Source organism: Cavia porcellus, unplaced genomic scaffold, assembly GCF_034190915.1.
Source record: "Cavia porcellus strain 051 isolate PalLab524CR breed Dunkin Hartley unplaced genomic scaffold, mCavPor4.1 scaffold_19, whole genome shotgun sequence".
Taxonomy (NCBI): domain Eukaryota; kingdom Metazoa; phylum Chordata; class Mammalia; order Rodentia; family Caviidae; genus Cavia; species Cavia porcellus.
Genome location: NW_026947502.1, coordinates 63,551,877 through 63,574,637, shown reverse-complemented (window position 1 = coordinate 63,574,637; position 22,761 = coordinate 63,551,877). Strand labels below are relative to the sequence as shown.

The following is a 22,761-nucleotide window of genomic DNA, read 5'->3' as shown; positions in this document are numbered from 1 at the left end:
CCCAGAGGGTGATGTCCAATTGGGAAGGCTGTAACCTCGCACTGCTGGAGTGGTACCATGTGGTCTAAAGTGAGCTGCATTTCAGGTGGCTCTTGGGCAAAGTCCTGTGCTCCCTGCAGACTGCCCAAAGGAACATCTGTAGGACCACTGACTCACACTGCCCACCAAGCCCAGGAATCCTGATTGCTGATCCCAGGTGAAGCCAAGTCACTGGCCCTACTCACACTCCCACCTGTTTCTAATAACTTTTTCAAACCTGCCTTCCAGGTAGGCTGTGACATCCAAAGGGAAGATATGCTGCCTGTTGCTGGCCGAGTTCCCAGAATCCAAGGCAGCAGGGCCCCACAGATAATATTTGCCATGGGTCCACTGGCCTACACCTGGGAAATAACCACAAAGGAAGTCACATTTTCCTTGCAGAACACCCAAGACCTCACCTGCAGTCTTTCCTGACCACAGTTCTCAAAGCTTCCGGACACTCATCATTCAACGAATGTCTGAACAAGACACATGTACACTCCTCTAAGACCTAAGCCATGAGCCCTCACTTATGCCTGCCTGCAGTTTGGTGTGGGCTGAGCCCATCAATACTGAGTATGAAGTGCTAGAGACAAAGAGCTGAATAAGTGTGTCAGTCCTGACACTCATCTGCCACCTGGGAAGAATATACATATACACTGAAAATATTACTTCATTCTCAGTTGAGAAGCTCAAAGTACCATTTCTAGACTAAAGCCTAGGCAGTTGGCCCTATGGTTGTGTCTGAACCTTGGTCAGGTCTCTGTGTGCTACCAGAGTTGCTTCAGGTGAGGGCTGTGCAGAAGATGTGCTGGGCTTCTGTGAGAATTCCGCTTTGCTTCCTATCCACTGGAGGAAATGGACCCGCTCACTGAGAAACACCAGGCAGGTAAATTCAGTGTGCCCTGCAGGCAAGTGACCCACATGCATTCCTGACACAGAGCTGGCATTTACATGAAAGTAGTGCCAGAAGTTCACTGCCCATGGCGCACACTAGTTCCTATAAGGATCACTGCTGGCTACTTGAAGTACTGGGCTGACCGGTCCTCTTCACCAAAGAATCCACTGGTTGCCAGTGGAAGAGGCACAAGTATCAGAAGGCTAAACTGGGAGCTAACTTCTCCCAGAGTCATAGAGGCCAGAAAGACAATTTAATCTCAAGATTTCATGTGGCGTAAGGGGCAGCGGAACTTGCTGAGGCAGGCAGCAATACCTGTCTTCTGAGGAAAATGCCCCACTGGATTGCTTGAGGAAAGGATCAGGCTGAGGAGGAGCCCTGGTTGTGCTAGGGAGCTGTCCCAGAAACTGTTTGGAGGAAGGGAGGAGGACTCAGCCTAGCCCCAGGGATGCAGAAAATGGGGATTCTTTGCATACCTTCATCCTGGAGGGTCAGAGTGAGAAAGGAGAAATAGAAGATACCAGTGAGGAGAGGAAGGTGGAAAAGCAGCAGGTCTCATGGGAGGCTGACAGACCCATCCCAGATGAGAAGTCCTGTGGTGTCTCTCCATGGAAAGCCACCTGCTATGCAGCGCTTGTCAGGGGCTCTAAGCAGGGAGCGGTGCACTTTGGGCATCCAGATCACTCAGAGCGACAGCAACATGCCCTAATAGGAAGCAGTAATTCTTTAATAAAGAATACACAACTCACAAGAATTGCCAGGTTGACCAAGGCCATTTACATGAACCATAGGCCACAAGGGAAAAGCAGTTTCAGGCTCCCCCCTGGGGTGTCCTTGAAGCTAGATGAAGCTTCTGTGATCCAGAGTTCATAGGACATGAGATCCTGGGAGAGGTGAGTACCACCGTAGAGAATTGCTCAGGATTGCAACAGTCTCCTGGATCTGCAAGCATTGCAGCAAGTTTTGCCTGGCCAACTCACTGCCCCCAGCCCTGACCCAAGGAATACCCAGGAGAAAGCATCAGTCCCTGTCTGGGCAGTGGCTCCTCTACCACTCTGCATGCCAGCGAGAGACACCCATGGGATTTCCAATTGCTGAGGCCCTTTGGACCCAACTTACAGCAGCACACATGAGTTCCAGAGTTACAGAGTTGAGGAGGTAGCACGCAATAGTCTGAGGTGGTGGTGGTGGCCAGGCCCAGGTTTTCCAAGGTAGTTAGGTAGTCCACAAAAGAGTGTCTGTCTTAACCCCAGCTCAGTAACAGGTGTAAGGCCATGGCCACCTAAATGTCCCAGCATCTGGAAGTCAGCAGACGAACAACTCTTGTGCCAGGGATCCCACAGCAGGATTCTGGACAGCAACAAGAACCTGGTGGAGGTGTCCATCTTATGTAAGGTCCCATGTATATGACTGTACTATCCTGAAATCAGCCCAGTAAGGGATGGAAAGTGGCACATCTGAGAATGTATAGCATATCCTCTGCACAGCAGGACCTGGTTCCAGACTCTATTTCTGCAGCTCCAGATCTACCTGCTGAGGTAGACAGCCCAGATGCTGAGAGCTAGCAGCCCCCAGCTGATGCTGTGGCTCACTGTACTGTTGCAGAGGTCCGTGTTACAGCAGGAGGCTCTGGAGGCAGCCAGGCTTTCTTGGAAGCCAGGGCAGGTGTAAGCACATGATTTTATGATAATGGTTTTCTCACCTGGGGGACCTGGAAAACAGGACAGAGAGCTATTTCTGAGTCCAGTGAAATCTGTCTCTGCCTCTCTCACCAAGCTCAGATCTGACATACTGCCTGACCCTTTCCCATTGCTTTCTGATGCCACAGGGACACAATAAGCAGTCAGAAGTCTCAGGGCTCATCTTGTTTCTGGGAACAGGGCTCAACGCATGACCTCACCAACATCAAGTCTCAGTGTAGGACTAGAATGAGGGTTTACTATGACCAGGCTCAAGGGCAGTGAGGGGCCTGATTCAAAGTTCAATGTGTGACTATGGTCAAGACTCAGTGTGAGACCAGCCTCAGGGCCGTGTGTGATCAGGCTCAGGGCTCAGTGTGTGAACAAACTCAGAGCTTTTACCCACAACCAACTTTTCTCCCTCTTACTTTCTGAAGGCCAGTGCCCTATAGAGCCATTTGAATCTGGTATTTCCCAGCAATGTGCAGTACAGGTCACATAGAATAACACATTCTCTCTTCTCCAGGCCTTTAGGAAAGGGGCCTCAGTGTTCCCATTTTGGAGGAGGGAGACAGAGCAAGGGAACTAACAGCATTTCTCAGAAGCATTGGTGGCACATCTCAGCACCTGGACTAGAAGTGAATGTTCCCAGCCTGCTGTGACTCTACGCACAGGCCCAGCACCCTGGGTCCACAAGTGCCAGGTCCAATGCCACAGGAAGGGAGATACTTACTGTTCCAGGTGGTCAGGCAGTAGCGGGTATTGGCTGGGCAAGACACAGGCTGGAAACAATCTTCTGTAGCAAAGCACTCATGACACTGCAGGGCCTGGGCTAGGGAACACCATTGGTGTCAGACACCAAGGCCTCCAGTTGCACAGCTGCACAAGCACAAACCTTTCTCTCTGGAAAGCACCAGCTGACCAAGCCCTGCACCCATCCTCTACCCACTACCCTGCCAGCTAGACAGCTGCTCCCCTAGATATACTGGGCCTTGGAAGCAACTTATTCTCGGCCCCCAAGAGCACTCCAGGTATAGTACCCCATGTCAAGGGCAGAAGATCATAGCTATGAGCAGCCAGAAATCCATCCCTCCCAGCAGGCAGACAGAGGGTAGCTCCTGCCCAAGAGTTACATAAGTACAGCAGACAGGAAAGCAGGGGGCCTCTGGCAAGCCCCAATCTGACCTTAACTTCTGCTCTGGAATGAAGGACCATGTCACTCTGGGGCCAGTCCAGATCCTCAAGATGGGGGCCAGCATCATCAGGTGTCCTGGGTCCCCAGGGCTGGAATCCCACTGCCTCACCTGGCCACATGAGCAGGAGCAGCTGCAGACACAACATAGGAGTCCTCATGGCTGGTGATCGGCAAGAGGAGCACACAGAGTCTAGGGGTGTAGGTCTTTATAGGGCCTGCCTAGCTGGGCAAGTGGAGTTCCAGGCTCCTCAGTCCTCCTGATTGTCACACGTGTCATGACTGGGGGTGTGGTCAAACAATAAATATCTCTAGGACCAAACAGGCTCGCTCCACCCACTGCTCAGTCTCCTGTTAGGGCTCCCTGGGTAAACCTGCCCACGGTCGTCTATCCTGGGCAACACTGCTCTGCATGTTGCTGGGCCTGCTGTCCAGGCACATTGCTCTCTTATCCATGGTAATAATCACACCAGAAAAAGCTATGAACCTTTTCACGGCTCTGTTACTTGCAATCTGAGGTCTACTGCAGGCACGGATGGCTCTGCCTGGCTTTTCTCCTTGCCATATAGATAGCTATCTTCGTGAGGTTTTTCCTCTGTGTGATGTCTATGTCCCAGTCTCTTCTTCTCCCAGTCAGCCTGAATCGACACCCATAATAGTGACCCCATTGTACCTCAGTCAACTCTCTAAAGAGCCCATCTGCAAACATGGCTGCCCTCTGAGGGCTTGGAGTTTTCAAGGCCCCAACATATGTAATTGAAGAAACAACCAATTCATTTCAAGACACAGGGGGAGGCAAAACTTGGCCCTTTGGCAAATTTGGTTTGGGCACATGGACGTCGTTGCCATGGTTTTTTGGGGCAGGTTGGATTTCACTGCCTCTCTACTGATGGCTCCAGGTGAGGGACACTCAGGAGAAGTCTGTTAACACTCCACGCACACCCCAGGGTCTCAGGGTTCCGCTATTTTATGTGCCACCAAGAATGAAGAAACACAGTCAATTAACAGAGACACAACAGTATGTAACACCTGACTCTGTCTCAAAACATGAAAAGAGGAAGCTTAGATTCCACTGAATTTGAGCATCCTCAGGCAAGCAGAGAGGTGGCCAGAGCAGAATCTTGGGAACCCACTGGATATAGGCCCAGCCTCAGCCTGCTGTTCAGTCAGGACTCCAGGAACAGCTCTGCGAGAGGCTCACAGTTGCATGGTTTATGAGTCTGAGGGGGTGCAGCTCCTCTTCACTAAATATAACCAACATGACCTGCAGAGAATGGACCCCTTCAGTTTTGAGAGAGGGCCTAAATGACAGTCCGAGGGCACTGTACTCTAGGGCTTCTCCCTTGTGGTTCCCACTGATGACTACAACCATTCCAACTGGGTGGAGAACAGATCACATAAAGATTCACAGAGGTGATTTGCTGCCCCTGACCAGCCTCTTTTCCTTCCCCCACGTAGGTGTATGTGGCCTGCAGGGCTCCCCTAACATTCAAAAACAAGGTGCTCTCAGGTCCTCTGTGTGTCCTGAGCAAATCCTTTCCCTGCATTCTGTCCTGTGCTGTGTCCCACCAGACCAGTGGCTTTACCAGGGCATGGCTCATGGCCGAGAGGGCCCTCTGGATCTACCCATCCAGTTGATACCCGCCCTCCAGGCCATGGGTCCCATCACCTCACCCAGAGCCCCTACCAGGAAGGCAGGCACAACATAGACCAGGCCCTCTCTAAGGCCATGCAGAAGCAAGAGGTGGAAACTTGAGGTCTAGGTCCCCAAGGTCCACAGGGGTCCTTCCCCATGGCTTCTTGGGGCAGGAGGGGAGTGAGGATCACATTCTCTCCATCACCATGAGGGAAAGTATGTGTGGAGATGGGTGATGAGTTTGGGACACTCAGGGACAAAGCACCCTGAAAGGGCTGGCAGAGTCCATAGGACTTGGGCTCAGTCTTTCTTCTAAATTTCCAAACCCTAGGCATGCTCTCAGTCCATCCTGTGGACAAAGAAGCTGAGAAGCGCAGCTGGCCGTCTGGGTAAGGGCTACATGGAACACTGGGGGTCGGGGGTATGTTCCCGGTTGGCTCAAGGCTCCAGGATTGGAACAACCTTCTTGGATTCCTTGGGATCTTGCCTCATCCCCTTGTCCAATGGGAATCCATCACCTTCCCAGGAACCCAGTTGGTGAGCTGACCCAGCCCAGCCTCAGCCTGCTGATGTGTCAGTCATGATTCCCAGGAACAGCTCTGGGAGGATCAGAAGGACAGGGCAGCAGTATCCAGAGCTTGGCTACAGCCACATCCAGCATGCTCCTCTGCCTTGGTGACAGGAGAAAATAGCATGTTCTGAGGCCCTCCACACACATCCCCTGGATCTTCCAGCATCCAGCAGAGGTGGTGGCCACTACAGCAGCCTCCAGTCATAGAGCCCAAGGCCCACCCACCTTGTCTGTGTCATGCTAACTTATCTGAGTCATGGGGAGGGTCAGGGGCCAGCACACAGAGGAGAGCCCATCCCTAGAGTGTTACGGTGACTCATGACAGACCAACCAACCTGGAAGTTCTCCTTGTTGTCTTTGTTGTGACTAAGGAAACCTAAACAAAGGTGCAAAGTTGCTAGGTCTGTAAACAGAAGTGCCTCATCTCCATCCCAGGAAACTATGGGTCCATTACCTGCCAGCAAGGGGGTCAGCCCCAGATGTGGACCTGAACAGATCATCTTGGTTATTTGATTGACCCAAAGTGTCATTACAGGTCTTTACAAGAGGGAGGTAGGAGGCTCAGGAAGGCAGAGATGACGACATAAGGAGAGAAGAGAGAGTAGCACACTAGGGAGGCATCTCAAAGAGTGAAAGAGCAGGACAGATGCTCTCCAGAGCCTCAGGGTACAACTCTGGAGACACCTTGACCCCAGTAAGACCTTCCTGTAAATGGTAAATAAAGGGTTTTTAAGCCCTTACACTCTTGGTTATCCATCACAGTAGCCTCAGGAGACTAAGCCATTAAGCTTCTACTCTGCTAAGTGGACCCAGAGAAGTGGACCCAGCTCCAAAGTTCTGTCATGGAGAACCTTCATGTTCCTTATGACAGTCACTCAGACAAAATGTGTGGCAGGAGACTCCGCATCAATTACAGTGCTGGACCTCGAGGGGCCACTGCTGACTGTGGCATGAAAGGTTCTCTTGCTCCCACTCCTATTCCCAGGGTAGCCTTGCTCACAGAGGTCAGTGTCCTTGTCCCTGGGAGTTTCCTGAGCCATCACCTCCAGCAAGCAGGCCTGCTGTCCCTTCGCACAGACACTGAGTTCAGGTGTGACAGATAGCTTATAGTTGGATCTTTGGTGAGGAGGCTAGTGTAGTGTACCAATCTCCATGTTTAATTGGAGAATTTAATTCGCTTACATTTAAAGTGCTGATAATGAGAGTTATTCATTTACTTATTTATTAGCTTATTTCATTTTGACATTTGTTTTTTTGGGCTTTTTCCTTCATTTGCTGCATTGCCTTTTTGCTTCTGTGTTTTGTTGATTGAGTGATATTCATTTCCTTTTGAGTGATGGATTCTAATGTTTTTGTGTGTATGTAAGTACCATGGGGATTGTGTTTAAAATCCTAAAGTTAAACACGCTAAACAGAATTCATACCAGCTCAACTTCTGGTCCTTAGAACTTGCCCCCATCTCTTTCAGTTATTGATGTCACAAATCACATCTGGTTATATTTTGTCACAGAAAATATACATTAATCACTGATTGTTTACTAATTCATTATTCTCTTAAATCTCATCGTAAATAAAATAGGGAGCTATGCATCATTGTTACAATAATATTATTTCATAGTCACACATGTATTCAACTTTACTAATATTTTTACTTCTTCATACAGCTTGGCATTATCATCCAGTGCCCTTTCACTGCAACTTGGGGGTTCCTGAGCGTCCTTGCAGGTGGGCCTAGGGTACCACTTACTGCTTTTTATTTTTCAATGTCTCAGACTATATTAATTTTTCTCATAATTTGGAAGGACAGTTTGGACACAGGTCTATACTTGGTTGTTGGTATTTTTTCCCTACATCACTTTTACTGCCTGAAGCCCACAACCTTCTGACTTCCAAAGGTTCTGATGAAGATCTTGCTGATAATCTTGTGGAGGACTCCTTGTGCATAATGAGTCACTTCTCTCCTGCTGGTTTCATTTTAATATGTTGGTGTAGGCCTCTTTGAATTCATGTCAGAGTTCATTGAGCTTATTGGATATTTACAGCCACCGTTTATAAAAATTTGGGGACTTTTGAGTCATCGTTCTTCAAATAATTCTTCTTTTTCTCTCTCCCTTCTCCTTGGACTCCTCTACAATGCATGCTTTTCTGGTGGAGGCCCACAGGTCCCCAGGGCTCTGTTTACTTTTCTTGAATCTCTTTTTCTCTTTATATTCCTCTGACACAATAATTTTAATTTTTCTATTTTCAAATTGTTCATTCTTGCATTTACTCAAGTCTGCCTATGAATCCCTCTAGTAAATTTTTCATGGTATTATACTCTTTAATTGCATAATTATTGTTTGATTCTATGTAGATTTTATATCTCTTTCCATTCTGTTCCACTTTCATGACTTTCTCTACATCTTCCTTTAGTTCTTTGAACACTTTCAAGACAGTTGTTTTAAAATCTCTTGAGTGGGGGATGAGAGCACGATGGGGGCTGGTGTGATAACAAGGGGCTGTTTCCAATATCCTCTGTGCTCACATACTACCACTGGGCTGCATCACCCTCCACCCAGCTCACTCACCTTCCCCAGAAAAAATTACACAGCCAGTGCCATATGATTCCCATGATGTCCAAAGATGAAGATTCACAGTGATAGTGACAGTATCAGGCGATTGCAGTCAGAGGCCAGCTGCATACAAATAGCTGGCTTATCATTTAGCCCCCAGGAATAGAGGCCTTTCACTTCACTCCCTTGTAGGTCAGCAAATCTATTTTCTCACACAGTGCCACTCCCTGAAGACATCAATGCTCTAGCTTCCAATCTGGTAGTAATGAGAACTATGAACCATTTATGACTCCAGAAAGATTTGGAAGCAGCAATGTGGTTTTGGCAGTAACTCTCATTTCCAAGCACCAGAGAAACTGACACTTCTTATAAATGGGATGTGCTGGGAATCCATAGACTTTTCACTGCTCATCCAGGTACCTTGTTGGGAAAGATATTTGGACCAGAACCAGAAGAAGATACAATACAACTTCACATGGTCCAATGAGAAAGGAGACTGTGAGATCGCTGAAAGAATCAGTGCAAGTGTATTTCACACAGTGCTGAATCATTATAAAAATGATATCATCAATTGTCCTCGTGACATCTCTGTTCAAGATCGCAGAGATACATGGAATTATCTCTGCATCAACTTCAATACTACCCGATGTTAAGATCTGAGTGCTTTACTGCATGAATTAATGATGGTGCCAACAAGCATTTTAATCCCTACCTTGAAGAATCAGTACTGCCCATCAGGGCGGACTGTGCCAAGTAAGGGGAGTGAGAGTGCCACATCACTGTGCTGATAGATGAGGGTTCTGAGGACTGGAATGGAGACGACCCCACCAATAGGAGAAGAAGAGTCCCAAATGCTTTATAACTCCATTACAGATTCTTGAAATATATTGAGACTTGAGAAGTTGCTACAAAGGGTCTAAACAACTTTGCATTGGGATTGAAGGCCAACATAATTGTAAACAAAAAATTAATAGAAGATCTTTTAGGTGGTCTGAAGTTATCTACAATCATGTGCAGTGTCCCTTTATCCAGATGTCATGGGAAAAGCAAGAAAGGAGACTCACATTGTGGATTTCCAGTGTGTTCGAAGCAGAACCCTTACTCATCTGGTAGCTGCTGCCAAGGATGTCATGGAGGACCAGGAGGCATTACTGCACCTCCTGTCACAAATAGATGAACTCAACAGGTTTAATGCTCCATTTTCTCAAATGGTTCTAATGACTTTCAAGACTAGGCCACTGTGGGCACTGAGCTCTTCTGTGTGGAGGCTGCCCACAACCAGGCTCCCTATCCTCCCTGCAGTTGTGTCACCTTGAGTAGGGACATAGTCTGCCTTACCTTGGGCCTTTTTTTCAATAGCCCAGGTGTGTCATTTTCCGTGTGTCTGTGCCTCTGACAAGGTGTGTAGAAGAATTCTGGGAATTAGGCTCCTGGCTTTGTTACAGCTCCGTAAATTCAAAATTTTGGGTCTGGTACAGTTCACTGAGGCTTTGCATAACTGCAAAAGCAGGAAAGGAAGTCAAGATTCCTTTTGCCTCATATATAGCAGCCAGTCTTCATTCTCTTTTTTTTTTTTTTTTTTTTTTTTTGGTCTTTTTCCTTTTTTATCGGTACCGGGGATCGAACTCATGACTGTCTGCTTGCAAGGCAGGCGCTTATGCCGCTGAGCTAAAGCCCCAGCCCCTAGTCTTCCTTCTTAATACTCTGGTTTTTGTTTGTGTTCATTTCTGCCAGGCAAATGCATAATAGCAAAGGGGCCAAATTTGAAAAGAGGTGATTTCAGTTTTCTAAAAGCAGGCAATGTGATGCTCACAAAAGATGAATGAAATATCATTCCTGAGGCTCTGCACACAGATTGCATCTACAGAAAACATTCTCATTCAAAAATCACAAAGAAATTCTTAAGAACTGAAACTCAGTTTATTCATTAATGTAGTGAATAATCCAAAATCACACAAGACGTGTTCCTTGACAGGAAGAATGACTTAACAATGTCTCAGAGAACTTTCTGGTTCATGAACTCAGACAAATTGCTGACTGATTTGGAATCAAAATCACAACTCCAGGAGCCTCCAGATGAGGCCATAGACCTTGACACTCCGGCAGTACACTGAGGTGAGTGGGATAGGGAGGCCTGAGATATGGTTTCAAGGCTTTTGAGTTGGATAGAAATTCCTTACACATGGTCGGCATCTTGGTAGATTTCTTAGAGGCTCCAGAGAAAGCATTTAGGATGAAGCTGGGTGGGAAACATAGCCAGGAGACTGTGTCCCAGGATTTTTCTACATAGGTTCTTTTCATATCGTGGAATTTTGGAGAATATCCATGAATTTCTAAAATTCCCTATTCACTGCTTACACACTTGATAAGAAAATACTAACGTGATCCTCAAATGAAGGGCAATTCAGGTCCAGGTCTCTTCCTCTGGTTTACTGTTAGCTGTGTTAACACTGCAGGGTGTGGGACAGTTCAGGTCAGTTTCCCTAAGCTCGCCTTCCTCAGACATCTGTGTGATTGTTAGCAGCACAGGTAAGCCCAGTCAAGTGTTGGGATTATCTCCCGCTTTCTGCTCAGAATCACCCATCTGGCATCTATCAATCCTAGATTGTGACTAAGGATATAGCTCCTTTCACTCTTTAACACAAGAATGTGACTGATTTTCTGAAATTCCTGTTTTGTAAGATCCTATAAGAGCAATCTACCTGCTTACTCCAAAAATAGAGTTGGAGGTTAAGGGCCCCACTTTTGAACAATAATGATGTTTTTTCTTTCTTGGGCCTCTACCTTGTGGGGATCCTCCCACCTCCCCCTCCCAAGAGCTGGGATAACGGGCATGTGCCACCACTCCTGACTTGAAAATGCTTTTAAGAAGCTTGTCTGGATGCTTGGGACTTGCATCACAGTGGGAATCAGTGTTCTGTTCCTTACTGGGGAAAAGTAGTAAGTGGTTAAACTGAGCCATTCATCATCTAGAGTTCTAATAACCTTTATAAGGCCAATGGCTAGGGCTAAAGTTTATCATTATTTTAGCCAGAAATTTATGTTTCTTTAAAATTAAGTGGCTGCATTTGAGGTCAAGTTTAGGTTGGCTACCACGTCATTACCCACTAGCAGCTGCCACATGATTTGCTGAGGATGCTTCCTTTACACTTCTCAGAGGGCTTTCATGCCAATACAGAGAAAACTGAGTCACCTGATGTTTCTGTATTGAGGCTGTAAATAACTGCTATTACAGATTATGTACTAACAAGTGTAAATGTGATAGCTAACAGTGTAATGAGCTCTTGCTTAGCTAAAAACTTATGAAAGTGGGGATGTACTTGACACTTTGTTCTGTGCAATTTATTTTTTTTCTCAGGCTTTCAAGAAGTAGATATCTTCCCCATGCCCCAAATTGTAAGTTATCATGCTTTTGACCCCAACCAATAGGGCTTAAGAAAGTAAAAATCTGTGAGGTTTTATCTGCTAGTGTCATCAAGTGGTGACTGAATGAAAAAGGAACCACAGGTTCATTGTAGTAGAAAAGATTTTTTTGTATTTCCCCAGTGCTGCCTCCTCCTACCTAGACCTTAGTGTCACTATGATTTGGTGGCCCCTCACCCATGCTTGCTCTCATCCCATGGTTGGGACAGTCCCCAGGGGCAGGAGCTTTCAATATTTGTAGGAACAAGGGTGGGTTGTGATTATACCCTTCAGAGTCAGTTCCTGGCCAAATAAGAAAAGGTGTTCTCACTGATAAACAATATGGAATTTGGCTCTACTGTGTAAGTGTCTAAATAAGAAAGCCAAGATTCTTACATGTTGTCATAAGAAAATAGAGTATGTTAGGGCATCTCAAAAAGCCAAGATGAACTTGAATTTGAGGTTTAGAATCCCAAGTTTGTGCTTGCATCCTTATACAGTTAGTTAGGAAACATTTGCCATGGAGACAAGAGCAAAGTAGAACAAGTTAACAAGTGTCACCTTAGACTGTTTTATTATTGAAGAAATGATAGAGAACATAAAAATAGCTAGATTTCCTGTACAATGTGCCATAGCCATAATTATTTTAAGCTAAATCTTGAGGACTTATGATACCTATTGTATACAGGTTGATAAAAATACCGTGGAATAAGCCCAGCAAAGATGAATGTATTTCCAGACAGTGTGCCAAAGGTTTCATCTTTAAATATTCAGAGCATAAGCTTTATTTCACTCCAGCTGCCATCAAATGTATTATGGAGTATTTTGGAAAAATCAAGACTTGTTAGCAACACATTCAATGCCACTTCTTGCCATCACTTTGGACCTGCTACAAAGGGCAGAGTGAGCTCAGAAAGCAAGCGTGATGTTTTCATGGGAGATGGAGTCACACTGTGCTCTGGATGGAATCACTTTTGCAGGAGAGCTACATTTTCTCCTAAAGGTAAAACGCTTCTATGTTCTACATCTTTACCTTGTATTTACTTCTACAGCTGCACTTGCTCACTTTCTAATGTTTAAAATTTTTAATTTGGGATGATTTTCCTATCAAAAAATATCATTTGTAACAAAAATAAAACCTGTGTGTAGTATATCTGCCTCTGGTCTTTCTTAGGGAAGATTTCTGTTGGTTTATTTGATTCCATTAACATCAGTCAATTTGACCTGTTTCTTTGTAAGCCTTGTCACTTTTTGTTAAAAACTGCACAACTGAATCTCATACTGTAGTAACTTTGGAAATCCTATTCCCCTAACTCTGTAAGATTTATTTATTTTAGTTCACAATTTTTTCTTGTTGCAGATGATCTCTCTGCCTAGGATCAGCCCAAAGTATAAATATAAGGTCTTTTGGGGTCTTCTTTAAGCCTGTATCTTTCCTTAGGTAAAGACTTTCTAAACTCTTTTGTTTGTGTTTGCTTTAAATGTCCTAGACTCTAAGTAACTAGCTGCAAAAAAGGAAGAAAGAGAATTGAAATAGAAGAAAGAAAAAAGAATCCTCCCTCCTTAATTCCCTAGAAATACCTGTGACTGAGGAAGAGGTCGTGCAGCAGTCAGGGGAGGGTACTACAGTGGTTTCCCACAGTGTGAACTTCAGAGATTCAAAGTAGCAGCTATCAATCAAAACACAGATCTCCAATCTGGCAATAGGATCCTTATTCGCTGGCTTTCCTGAGCTATGGGTATGCCACCCCAGGGCCAGTCGCTGTGTGTTCAACTGAGAGACAGCGTATGGTTACGGCCAGGTACAAAATCAACTCCCTAAGCCTTGCGCTGGCAGTTGCAAATGTTAAGTGAGTCAGAATTCCAAAATAGTTACATCAGACAGGTTTTACCAGTGTAACCAATGTTTGCAAAAGCAGCTCCACTGAGAAAAAGTGGGTGGAATTTAAGTGTATGGAAGGAAAGGAGAGGAAACACCACATAAGGAAAGTCATTCAGGTAGAAGTAGCCACGAAATGAGTGGAAGAGCCAACCTGTAGCTATGTGCTTTACATGTGTTAGCTCGTCTACATCGCATAACCATCCCACAAATAGGTGGTTCTTGCTCTTCACCACAGGCAGTGGTACTGGCGGTGATGTGCTGATGATGGCCTGGAGGTGATGGCGATGGTGGTGATGGTAGGATGACAGGATGGTGGTAATGGCAGGCATGGTGGGTCTGGAGACAGCACGAGTGGTTACATAGCAGTAGTACTGGTGAAGATACATTGCAGTTCCTCCGAATGAGGCAGCACCAAGTGGTGCTTAACATTCACCCTGCAAGACTCTAATCACTTGGATTTCTTTTTTCCATTATTATTATTTAAAAGGAAAAGGAGAAAAAACAAAACAAAACAAAGCGGTGTAAGGGTACAAGTAATTCAGAACTACATTTTAAAAAAGTAAGAAATCAGCAGTTAATAGATTACACATTATCATCTTAGAGACAGTTGCTCAAGTCACAGTATCAAAGCATACAGAGTGGACATTCAAACAGTGAGACTGCAAACAGCTGTGTTCAATGATCCAACCAAAAACATTAATATGGTCATCTATTTAACACCCCTAAACATACACTTGTAGTTGTATCCTTTAGAGCACTTTTGTTTCCTTTCTTTTTTACAACAAAATTTACACCTTTTTGATTTTATTACTGCGTAGTTCTTATTACTTTTTTTGGAAGAGAATAAAGTCGATTATGGCAAAACAAAGCTGTCAGTCAAAACCAAGGATAGACATAGCACATGATGTAAAAACAGAGTACAAGGTTATCAACAATGGTCACCATAATGCCTCTTGCTTCCTTAAAAAGAATTGTCTATCTCATTAGGTATTATAAAGTTGAACAAAACAGTAGAGAACAAGACCAATAAAACCTAAACCTTGTAAACATTACAGGACTTCCAAAGAAGATAATAGTCAAAGCAGAATGGGCATCATAGTGAATCTTTGCCTTCAAAGTAGTTGCCTATACCCTCAAACTTGATACTATCATACAGAATGGAACAGAGTCTAATCAGTCAAAACAAGATAGTGGGAATATTACAGGACTTCAAATCAAGTTAATAGGAAATCAAAAAAACTACTATAATAAATCCTGCTATTTTTTTATTTTTCCCCTTAATTAAAATCATAAAAAATAACTAAATAATTTTTAATGAATAAGGGAGAGATTTATATAAAAGAGGACATAGCAACATAACAATACAGGTCAAAGCATGACAATTTCAGCAACCTAGTGCTTCACCACCAAATAACTCGACTTACTAGTAGTTACCATAGTGTCTTTTTCCTTGAAATATTTGAATATAACTTCATATACTATAGCTTCAAACATATCAAGTCAGTGTAAAACCATTCAAGTGGATGAAAGCATTGTAGGGTATTTAGAACCAGCTAACAGAAAATGAATAATGGTTTCTATATTATCTCTTTGCCTATAACAATTTTTGTTTAAACTATCACATATAATAAAATCCAGCAAAATACATCATGATAAAACCAATGGAGACAGAAGAGCCATAGTTTGGTGGGGTTTCAAAACAAGATGATAGTAAATCAGCACTAGCTATTATGATGACTTATTTTCTTTACAGTAGCTGTTCATTTCATCACAGGCAATAATATCAAGCAGCCCAGAATAAAACCATTCCAATTAATAAGTGAAAACTTTATAAGGCTTACTCACAAGTGAAATAAATCAATCTCGCTGGTGTGAATACCGAATAGTTTCCCTAATGTAAGTAATGATTCAAATGTATAAAAGTATGTGGTAATCGTGATTCCCCATTATGTGGCCTTGAAACCACTTGGATTTCAACACCAGCTCTAAGGCTCATTCTCAGTAGAACCAGAGCCACATCCCTCACCTCAGCATGATTCCCTTATGAAATGGGTCGAGTGGGGGGAAAAAGACCTAAGGTGGCTGTGAGGATTCATGAGGCAAGTACCACAGTGAGCTTTGGCGTCAATCCGTCAGAGAGAAGCATGGATCTACCAACACTATCCCACACGCCTGTCCCTTCTGATGCTACTTAATGCCTCCAGATTCCCATTTATTTCTGTCTGTATTCCAGCTCTGGTGTCCTAACCACTTCCCACCCATTTGTCACTTAAATACACTTTCTCGTGCCCCAGTGTGGGGACACTATTTCCAGCAATCAGATCCCATTTTCCTTTTCTGTGCTTTTCCTGGGGACACCACTGGGTTTACCACCTACTCACAGGCTGTCACCCACAGGCTGTTGATCAGGGTTCCACCCACAATGCTCATCTTTCTCTACTCTTTCTAAAGGCTACAGATGTATCCCCACTATGTTCCACAGACCTGGCCAGTTGGCTGCTCTCCTTTTCCCAAGACTGGCCTTATCCAGACCTTGTCCTCACATCTTATGAAGACATGAAAGCTTAAACAACCACAGCATCTGTACCGCATTTGGTTCCTCATCACTCTGTCTACGTATCTAACTGAGCTCAAAGTTCTTCCCACCCAGAATCACACATTTGCTCTGTGTTTCTGCTGCATCGTGCATCCCAGGGCAGATCTTGCCCTGTCCAGGTAAGTCCACCTGCTTTTGTTTCTCTGCCGTGCCCATTTCACCACAGCACACATGAACCCTAAACCACACTCACTCAAAACCATCTTGGTGTCCCATTTCCTGTGGGCTGAAGTCAAACCCCAGTCACACTCTGTGCTTTGAGGTCCTCATTCCTTCATTCAGTGATGAGAAAAGGGAAACCTGGATCCACAGTACCCGGTTCTGACCAGCTCTAACACTTACTAGCTGTGAGATGTCAAGTATAAGTTATTTAACATCTCAGAGGCTCAATGTCCTTATCTGTATAATTGGATCTTAAAATAGCATCTGTTTCCTAAGGTTTCAGAGTAACTGATGAGTTTTATGCACAGGCATGCTTCAAAGCATACTTGGTGCCAGTCCTCACTAGATAAGTAGCATTTTCATCCTCGCAGCGTAACTCAGAGTGTCAAAGGGCCCATCTTTACTGTTTCCTGGGTGAGATGGCAGGGTCTGCCCAGACCTCCTGCTCACAGGCTTACATGGAAGGTGTCTGTCCCTGACCTGGGCCACAGGTCACACACTAGCTACCTGAGTTCCCGGGTCTAGCACAGATTCCTGCCATGGAAACAACATGCCCTGCAGGCTGTCACCAAGGGGAAATGAGTGGCAGTTTGTTCAGCAGTGACAGCAGCATGCATCTTGACCCTCTGAATGATCCCAGTGTTCCGGTGAGTCTCAGCTCTGCATGGCCCCACAGTAGGGCTCTGAATTCAGCAGTGCTGGAGCCCTGCCCCTTGTATGAACATACCTACATACCTTGTGGTGTCGGTGATGTGATACACAATTTGAAGGGAAGGTGCAGAACTTTCCTGGCCCCTGGTGGGAAATCCAGAGGCACTGAGGAGACTTTGAAGCCGGAGCAGCACAGGCCCAGGTTGTCCATTGTGGTGGGAACCTGGACAGTGTCTGAAATAAGCAACAGACCAATAGGCTGGGAGCCCCGCAAGCCACTGCAGGGGAGTGCAGATTCTTTGCACTGCGCATGGCTGGCGGAGGCTCTATGCAAGCTGGCAGAGGCATCAGGGAGGGGCCAGAGGCTAAGCAGGAGATGCTCACCTCTGAATGGCTAAGCAGTGATTCCCACGAGACAGAGCAGCTGAGGCTGGGGAGCAACCAGGGCTAGGTCGTGACTGGTCAGTGACTGTGCATTGGCAGCATATACCAGGAACAGCAGGAACTCAGTGCATTGGTCTGCAAAGGCCTCATCTCGGGCACCTGGGCACTGGGACTAGAAAGTCCAAGCTGCTTGCAGATCTGGGAAAACCAGGACAGAAGTTATGCCTCTATTTGTGAGTTACCTGGAGCATGGACCAGGGAGAACCAGGAAGGCAGCTATGCCCCTGTCTTTGAGCCAGCCAGCAAGTGGAATGGGAAGAACAGGGAAGAAAACTAAGCCTCCTCTTGTGAGCCAGCCTCAAGCCAGAAGTCTTAGCAACTATTTAGAGTACAACAACATGCAATATTGTGAAGGATGTAGACTTCCTGCTGTCTTAGTGCTGGCTCATTTCATTTTATTTTTCTTTTATTCCCTTTAAAGTAAAAATAAATACATTGAAAAAAACCCTCCAAGCCCCTGCTCCATACCTGGCACCTCACGCCAGGCCTGGGACTTAAGGGGTGTTGGTGGTATTCCCTCATTTCTCTCTTTTTCTCACCCCTTACCCTCCTTAGGCTCAGTCCCCTCCTGGACCAGGCACCTCAGCTCCCTTCTGATCCTGTTCACCCCTGGCGCACTCTGGTGGCTGTGATGAGTACGGCAAGCTAAATTTCCACTGGCTTCTCCTGGTGTCTCCTTGGGGGAAGACATGGGGACAAATGGACCACAGAGATAGGACTGAGAGTAGAACCCAGTGCAGCCCACACAATGGTGTGTCCCACCCACATCACAAATGCTGAGAGTTGGGGCTCTGTGCCAGGACCTTTTGCAGGGGCTCCGTGCCAGGACCTTTTGCTCCGTGCCAGGACCTAGGCTGGGTGACTTGTATCCACTCTCTACCCCCTGGGCACTGGCCAAACCTCCTGGCATGGGGAGGAGAGCCAGAGACCAAGGGCCTATGGCATACTAGACATGGCCTCCAGGCAAGCACCACAGCTCTGCCAAGAAACCCTTAGCCCTTCCAAGCTATGGGAGATGGACGGCAGCAGTCCTGTGCTCAGTGCTGAGGCAAAGGGGCCACGCTCTCCTGTGTGAAGTGGATAAAGCGTACTTAAGGAATTGGAGCTCCAAGACAGAGAGCTAAGGTACAGGGAGGGTGGCAAAGGGCCCACAGTGGGCTGGGAAAGTAGACTAGTGTGGGGGCTCTCCCGTCTCTGGGCCTGAGACACCAGCCCAAGTGTCAGCTGGGGAGAATGAAGCTCCACAAGCTGACTGTACATGGCAGATGCCACAGTTCCACTCACAACCTGGTCCAGTCTCAGCCCTTGCCTCAGCGCCATCAATGTCAGAGACACCTGTGATCTGGAGGAGCCAAAACCATCTTTCCCTCGGGAGGACAGCCTCTGCTTTTACACCTTTGATTAGCCACTTCTTCCTTCCCATGTCACAGTTGTCTCCTCAAACCACTTATTCTGACCCTGTTCCCATCACTATGTCTCTCATCTGCAGCCTTGGTCCTGGTCAGACCCAGAACTGGCACTCATATTCATGACAGAAGACAAAACCTAGCCAGCCCTCAGCATCCAGGGTCTCCAGTGGCCAGTGCCCAACAGAATGTCACTAACAGGAGACATCAGAACTCACCTTACACTGTACTCGAGTGATTTCTGTGACTGTGGCCACTGAGCTGAAACATCTGTAGACCAACAGCCTGAAGGCCCAGGCGGGTCCTTTATCTGCATGTGACGGGGAACCCAGAACACATCTCAGCGTGGCTCTGCCTTGCTGCCGCCATACCCATCAGTTGAGCTCAGGGAGGTTTCACCTAGGACTCAGTGGGCCCTGGTCTTCACCTGGGACTTTGATGTTGTCTTGCCCTGGATCATCTCAGTACTAGTCTTGGTCCGGGCTTTAGTTTTAGTTTTAAATTGATGCTTGGCCCTGTGCCTTATCTTGACTACACACAAGCTGTGCAGACACCTAGGTGTGATGAAAGTTAGAGGCATCTAATCCTCTGAGGAGCCCCGCTGACTCATAGGTGTCCCTCAAGGGCAAGCACCTTGCAGACTGCCCGTAGAGTCTGAGCTGGGGTTGGGGCTTCTGGACAATGATGTGCCGAAGTCTGTGACCAGAAGGATGGCTTCACAGGCAGCCGGAACAGCACACAGCCTCCACTTGGCTGCTATTCTCGGAGCTCTCACCCCTCAGACACTGGAGGTATAGGCACACCCAGAGTGTGGGAGTACAGGTTGTGCCTCCCAGAGCACGGGCTCTGGAACAGGTGACCCTGGGGCCCAGTACCGGTCTGTCACATATTGCATGGGTACCAGTGGTAAAGTCCCATCACCTCCCTGAGAATCCATTTGCCATTTCAGAAGAGGTGGTTACTGTTTGTTTACAGACATGAGGCAAGTATTCAGCTGCTGGGCCTCTAAGTAGAGGCCAGTCTTGAAGCCCAGAGAGTGCCCAGCTAGCAGGAGAGCCACAGTGCCATGGTGGTTGTGCTGTGCTTCACAGTGGCACATAGGTCTGGACAGGGATCTCCTGAAGGTGGAACATTGTGGGTTTTGTGGGAAAGGTTGCAGGCTCAGGACAAGAAGGAGTGGCAGGGAACAGAGCTCAGAGAGCTCTCAGGGCAGAGGAGGTGGCCAGAGCAGAGACCCACACCAGGACAGGTAATCCAGCATTGCTAAACTGAACTTCCAGCAGCACTGAACAGACAGAAATTCCAAAATGGCCATCAAACAAATGGATACAAAGGATCATAAAATACCTATCACTAAACATATAGATACAGATATGTGAAAAATATCAGTCAAGCCAATGGATACAACCCCATGATTTAAAACTGTTCAGAAAACCCGAAAGGTACAAATCCATGGGGGAGGCCTCACCCAGGGGTTCTCCATTGTGACACAGATGCTGTGTCCTGTTGTGAGCCGTTATTTGCACGGATTCCCTCAGTACTTTGTTGTCAGATGCTTCATCACTGAATGATCACGTTCCCTGCTCCTCCTTCAAGTGTTTTATAGTTACTACAAGCGGAAAATAAGCAGAGATGACCTGTCTCCTGCTTGGTCCATGTGTGAATTATTGAGACCAAAGAATGTAAGTTTCTTTGCTTGGGTACGTGTCACCTGTCACTAAATTATTTTCTAAAGGAAGTAAACATTATGTCCTGAAACATGTGCTGTTAAACATAGGAAAATAAAATTTGAAAAATTTTTAAAAGCATCATCTTGACAAACAAATTATACCAGTGAGTTGGATTTTCAGTATTTTGGGAAATATGCATTTCAATTTATCTTTATTGACACTGGATATTTTCACTTGAAGAAAAGTCTGCCAATCAAGTAGATGATATTTGACCTTTTCTGCTGGGCTTTTGACAGATCTAGTCAATAGTGACCAGCTCCCCTAACCACTGAAAAACCCCAAACATAGGGACAAAAGGTCCGTTGCTACATTGCAAGAGTCTAAATGCAAGAACAAGGAAATACCCCCTGTAACAGAGAGCCCTGCTGCCAACCTCCTCCAGAGAAAGACACGTTACCTAGAAACTTACAAGAGCCAACCACACTCTCATGACCGAAACCCTACCTACCCACCTTTGAACTGTCAATAAAATGACAGAAACCCTACCTACCCACCTTTGAACTGTCAATAAAAACACTGCTCAGCCTTGCCCTACACGCCTCTCCCTGGTCCCCTGGGCAAAGTGCCACTTCTGCTTCCCCTCATGTCAACCTTGCAGTGTGAGTTCTGGTTTTGGCATGGGGTTTGCTCACTCTATCAGCTTTTATCAAGTGATACAAACCCAACTCTTTACAAATGTTTTAATTCTTAAATGTGGATATGTTCTCCCTCCACTCTTCTCTGGATGGAATTCAGGTCCTTTACACTGACCTATATCCCCATTCCATTTTAAATTCCTTTCTTGGTTTTGTTTTTAGACAGAATCCTGGTAACACAGACGTGAACTTGACACCTTTCTGGCTCAGCATCTCAGAGTGCTCAGTCGTAGGCCTGTGCCACCATACCCAGGTGATTTTTTCTCTTGAGAAGTCCCTGTTTATTGTCCTCCGTTAAAACAGGTATCACGTCTGTACACTCTGACCAGTTTCTAAGAAACTTTCATTTCCCCTCACAGGTCACAGGTTTGGGTTCAACAAGAAGCAGGAAGAAACAGGAAGAGATAAGAAAGAAAGGGTGGTGGGTGGCAGGGAGGAGTGTGGGAGGAGCATGGATGAGGCTGTGATGCCTGCCTGGGAGGAGCCCCTGCAGCTGGGCCCTGGAGATGGACTTGCTGCCTCCAGCCCTGCAGTCCTGCTCTCCACTCCCTCGACAGTGTGCATGTGTGTTTGTGTGTGTCTGTGTGTGTGCACGCGTACTCGAGTAGCATCCCAGATGTGTATGTAAAGTGATGGCCGGGGGCAGTGTCACATCTTCAGCCTGTCATCCCATTTTCACAAGTGCCAGGAAGACCACAAGGGTTGTGCCAGGCCACAGGGGCTGAGGCTGATGTCTGGCCACTGGCCATAGGGGGCGTCCACAAACTAAATGTTTAAATTTCAGGACTTTCACAAAATGGTCGTTAGACACAAATTAAAGTTAAAATTATATGAACATAATCCAATAAGTATTAAATGTCAGTGAATGGAAACCAGCTCAGTACTTGCTGATGACTTCAGCCCGTCTTACCATCACCTAGTTCTCGAGGCAGGGTGAACCCAGTGGAGGTTGATGTAGGCAACAGTGAGGTGCCCGACCTCCTCTCCCATCTCCTCCTTATCAGTCACGGGAGGTGTTTATACCTTGGTACCAGAAGACACGCAGATCATGGGCTGGCTTATTGCTTTGCCAGTTGCCTCAGCTTAAGAAAACAATGGCTGACAGAGGAGGAGCTGGGCGGATCTGGGGTGCCTGCATCGGCCTCTCTGTGTGTCTGGAGGACTATGGATATCTCTGCAAGCAGGGAGGGATCGCAAGTTCCTGAGGCACCGCGGCCTGCGGTGAGTGCTCAGCACACTGTGCCCAAATCTCAGACTGTTTCGGACCCTCCAGGCTTCCAGGTGCAGTGAAGTGGAGAAGTGGGTTT

At 46.3% G+C, this 22,761-nt stretch overlaps 1 protein-coding gene and 1 pseudogene across 1 annotated transcript; one reads left to right on the top strand and one right to left on the bottom strand.

Moving 5' to 3' along the window:
* Nucleotides 1-1,620: 1,620 nt before the first annotated feature.
* LOC100726909 (lymphocyte antigen 6D-like) lies at nt 1,621-3,993 on the bottom strand. Its single transcript, XM_063231367.1, has 3 exons — nt 3,900-3,993; nt 3,329-3,427; nt 1,621-2,627 (listed from the first exon to the last, which is right to left on the bottom strand). Exons 1-3 carry the CDS (start codon nt 3,946-3,948, stop codon nt 2,443-2,445), a joined length of 333 nt encoding a protein of 110 aa, XP_063087437.1. The 5' UTR covers nt 3,949-3,993; the 3' UTR covers nt 1,621-2,442.
* A 4,623-nt stretch (nt 3,994-8,616) lies between these two features.
* Nucleotides 8,617-9,780, top strand: LOC100726626 (BTB/POZ domain-containing protein KCTD20-like; annotated as a pseudogene).
* The last annotated feature ends 12,981 nt before the right edge of the window (nt 9,781-22,761 follow it).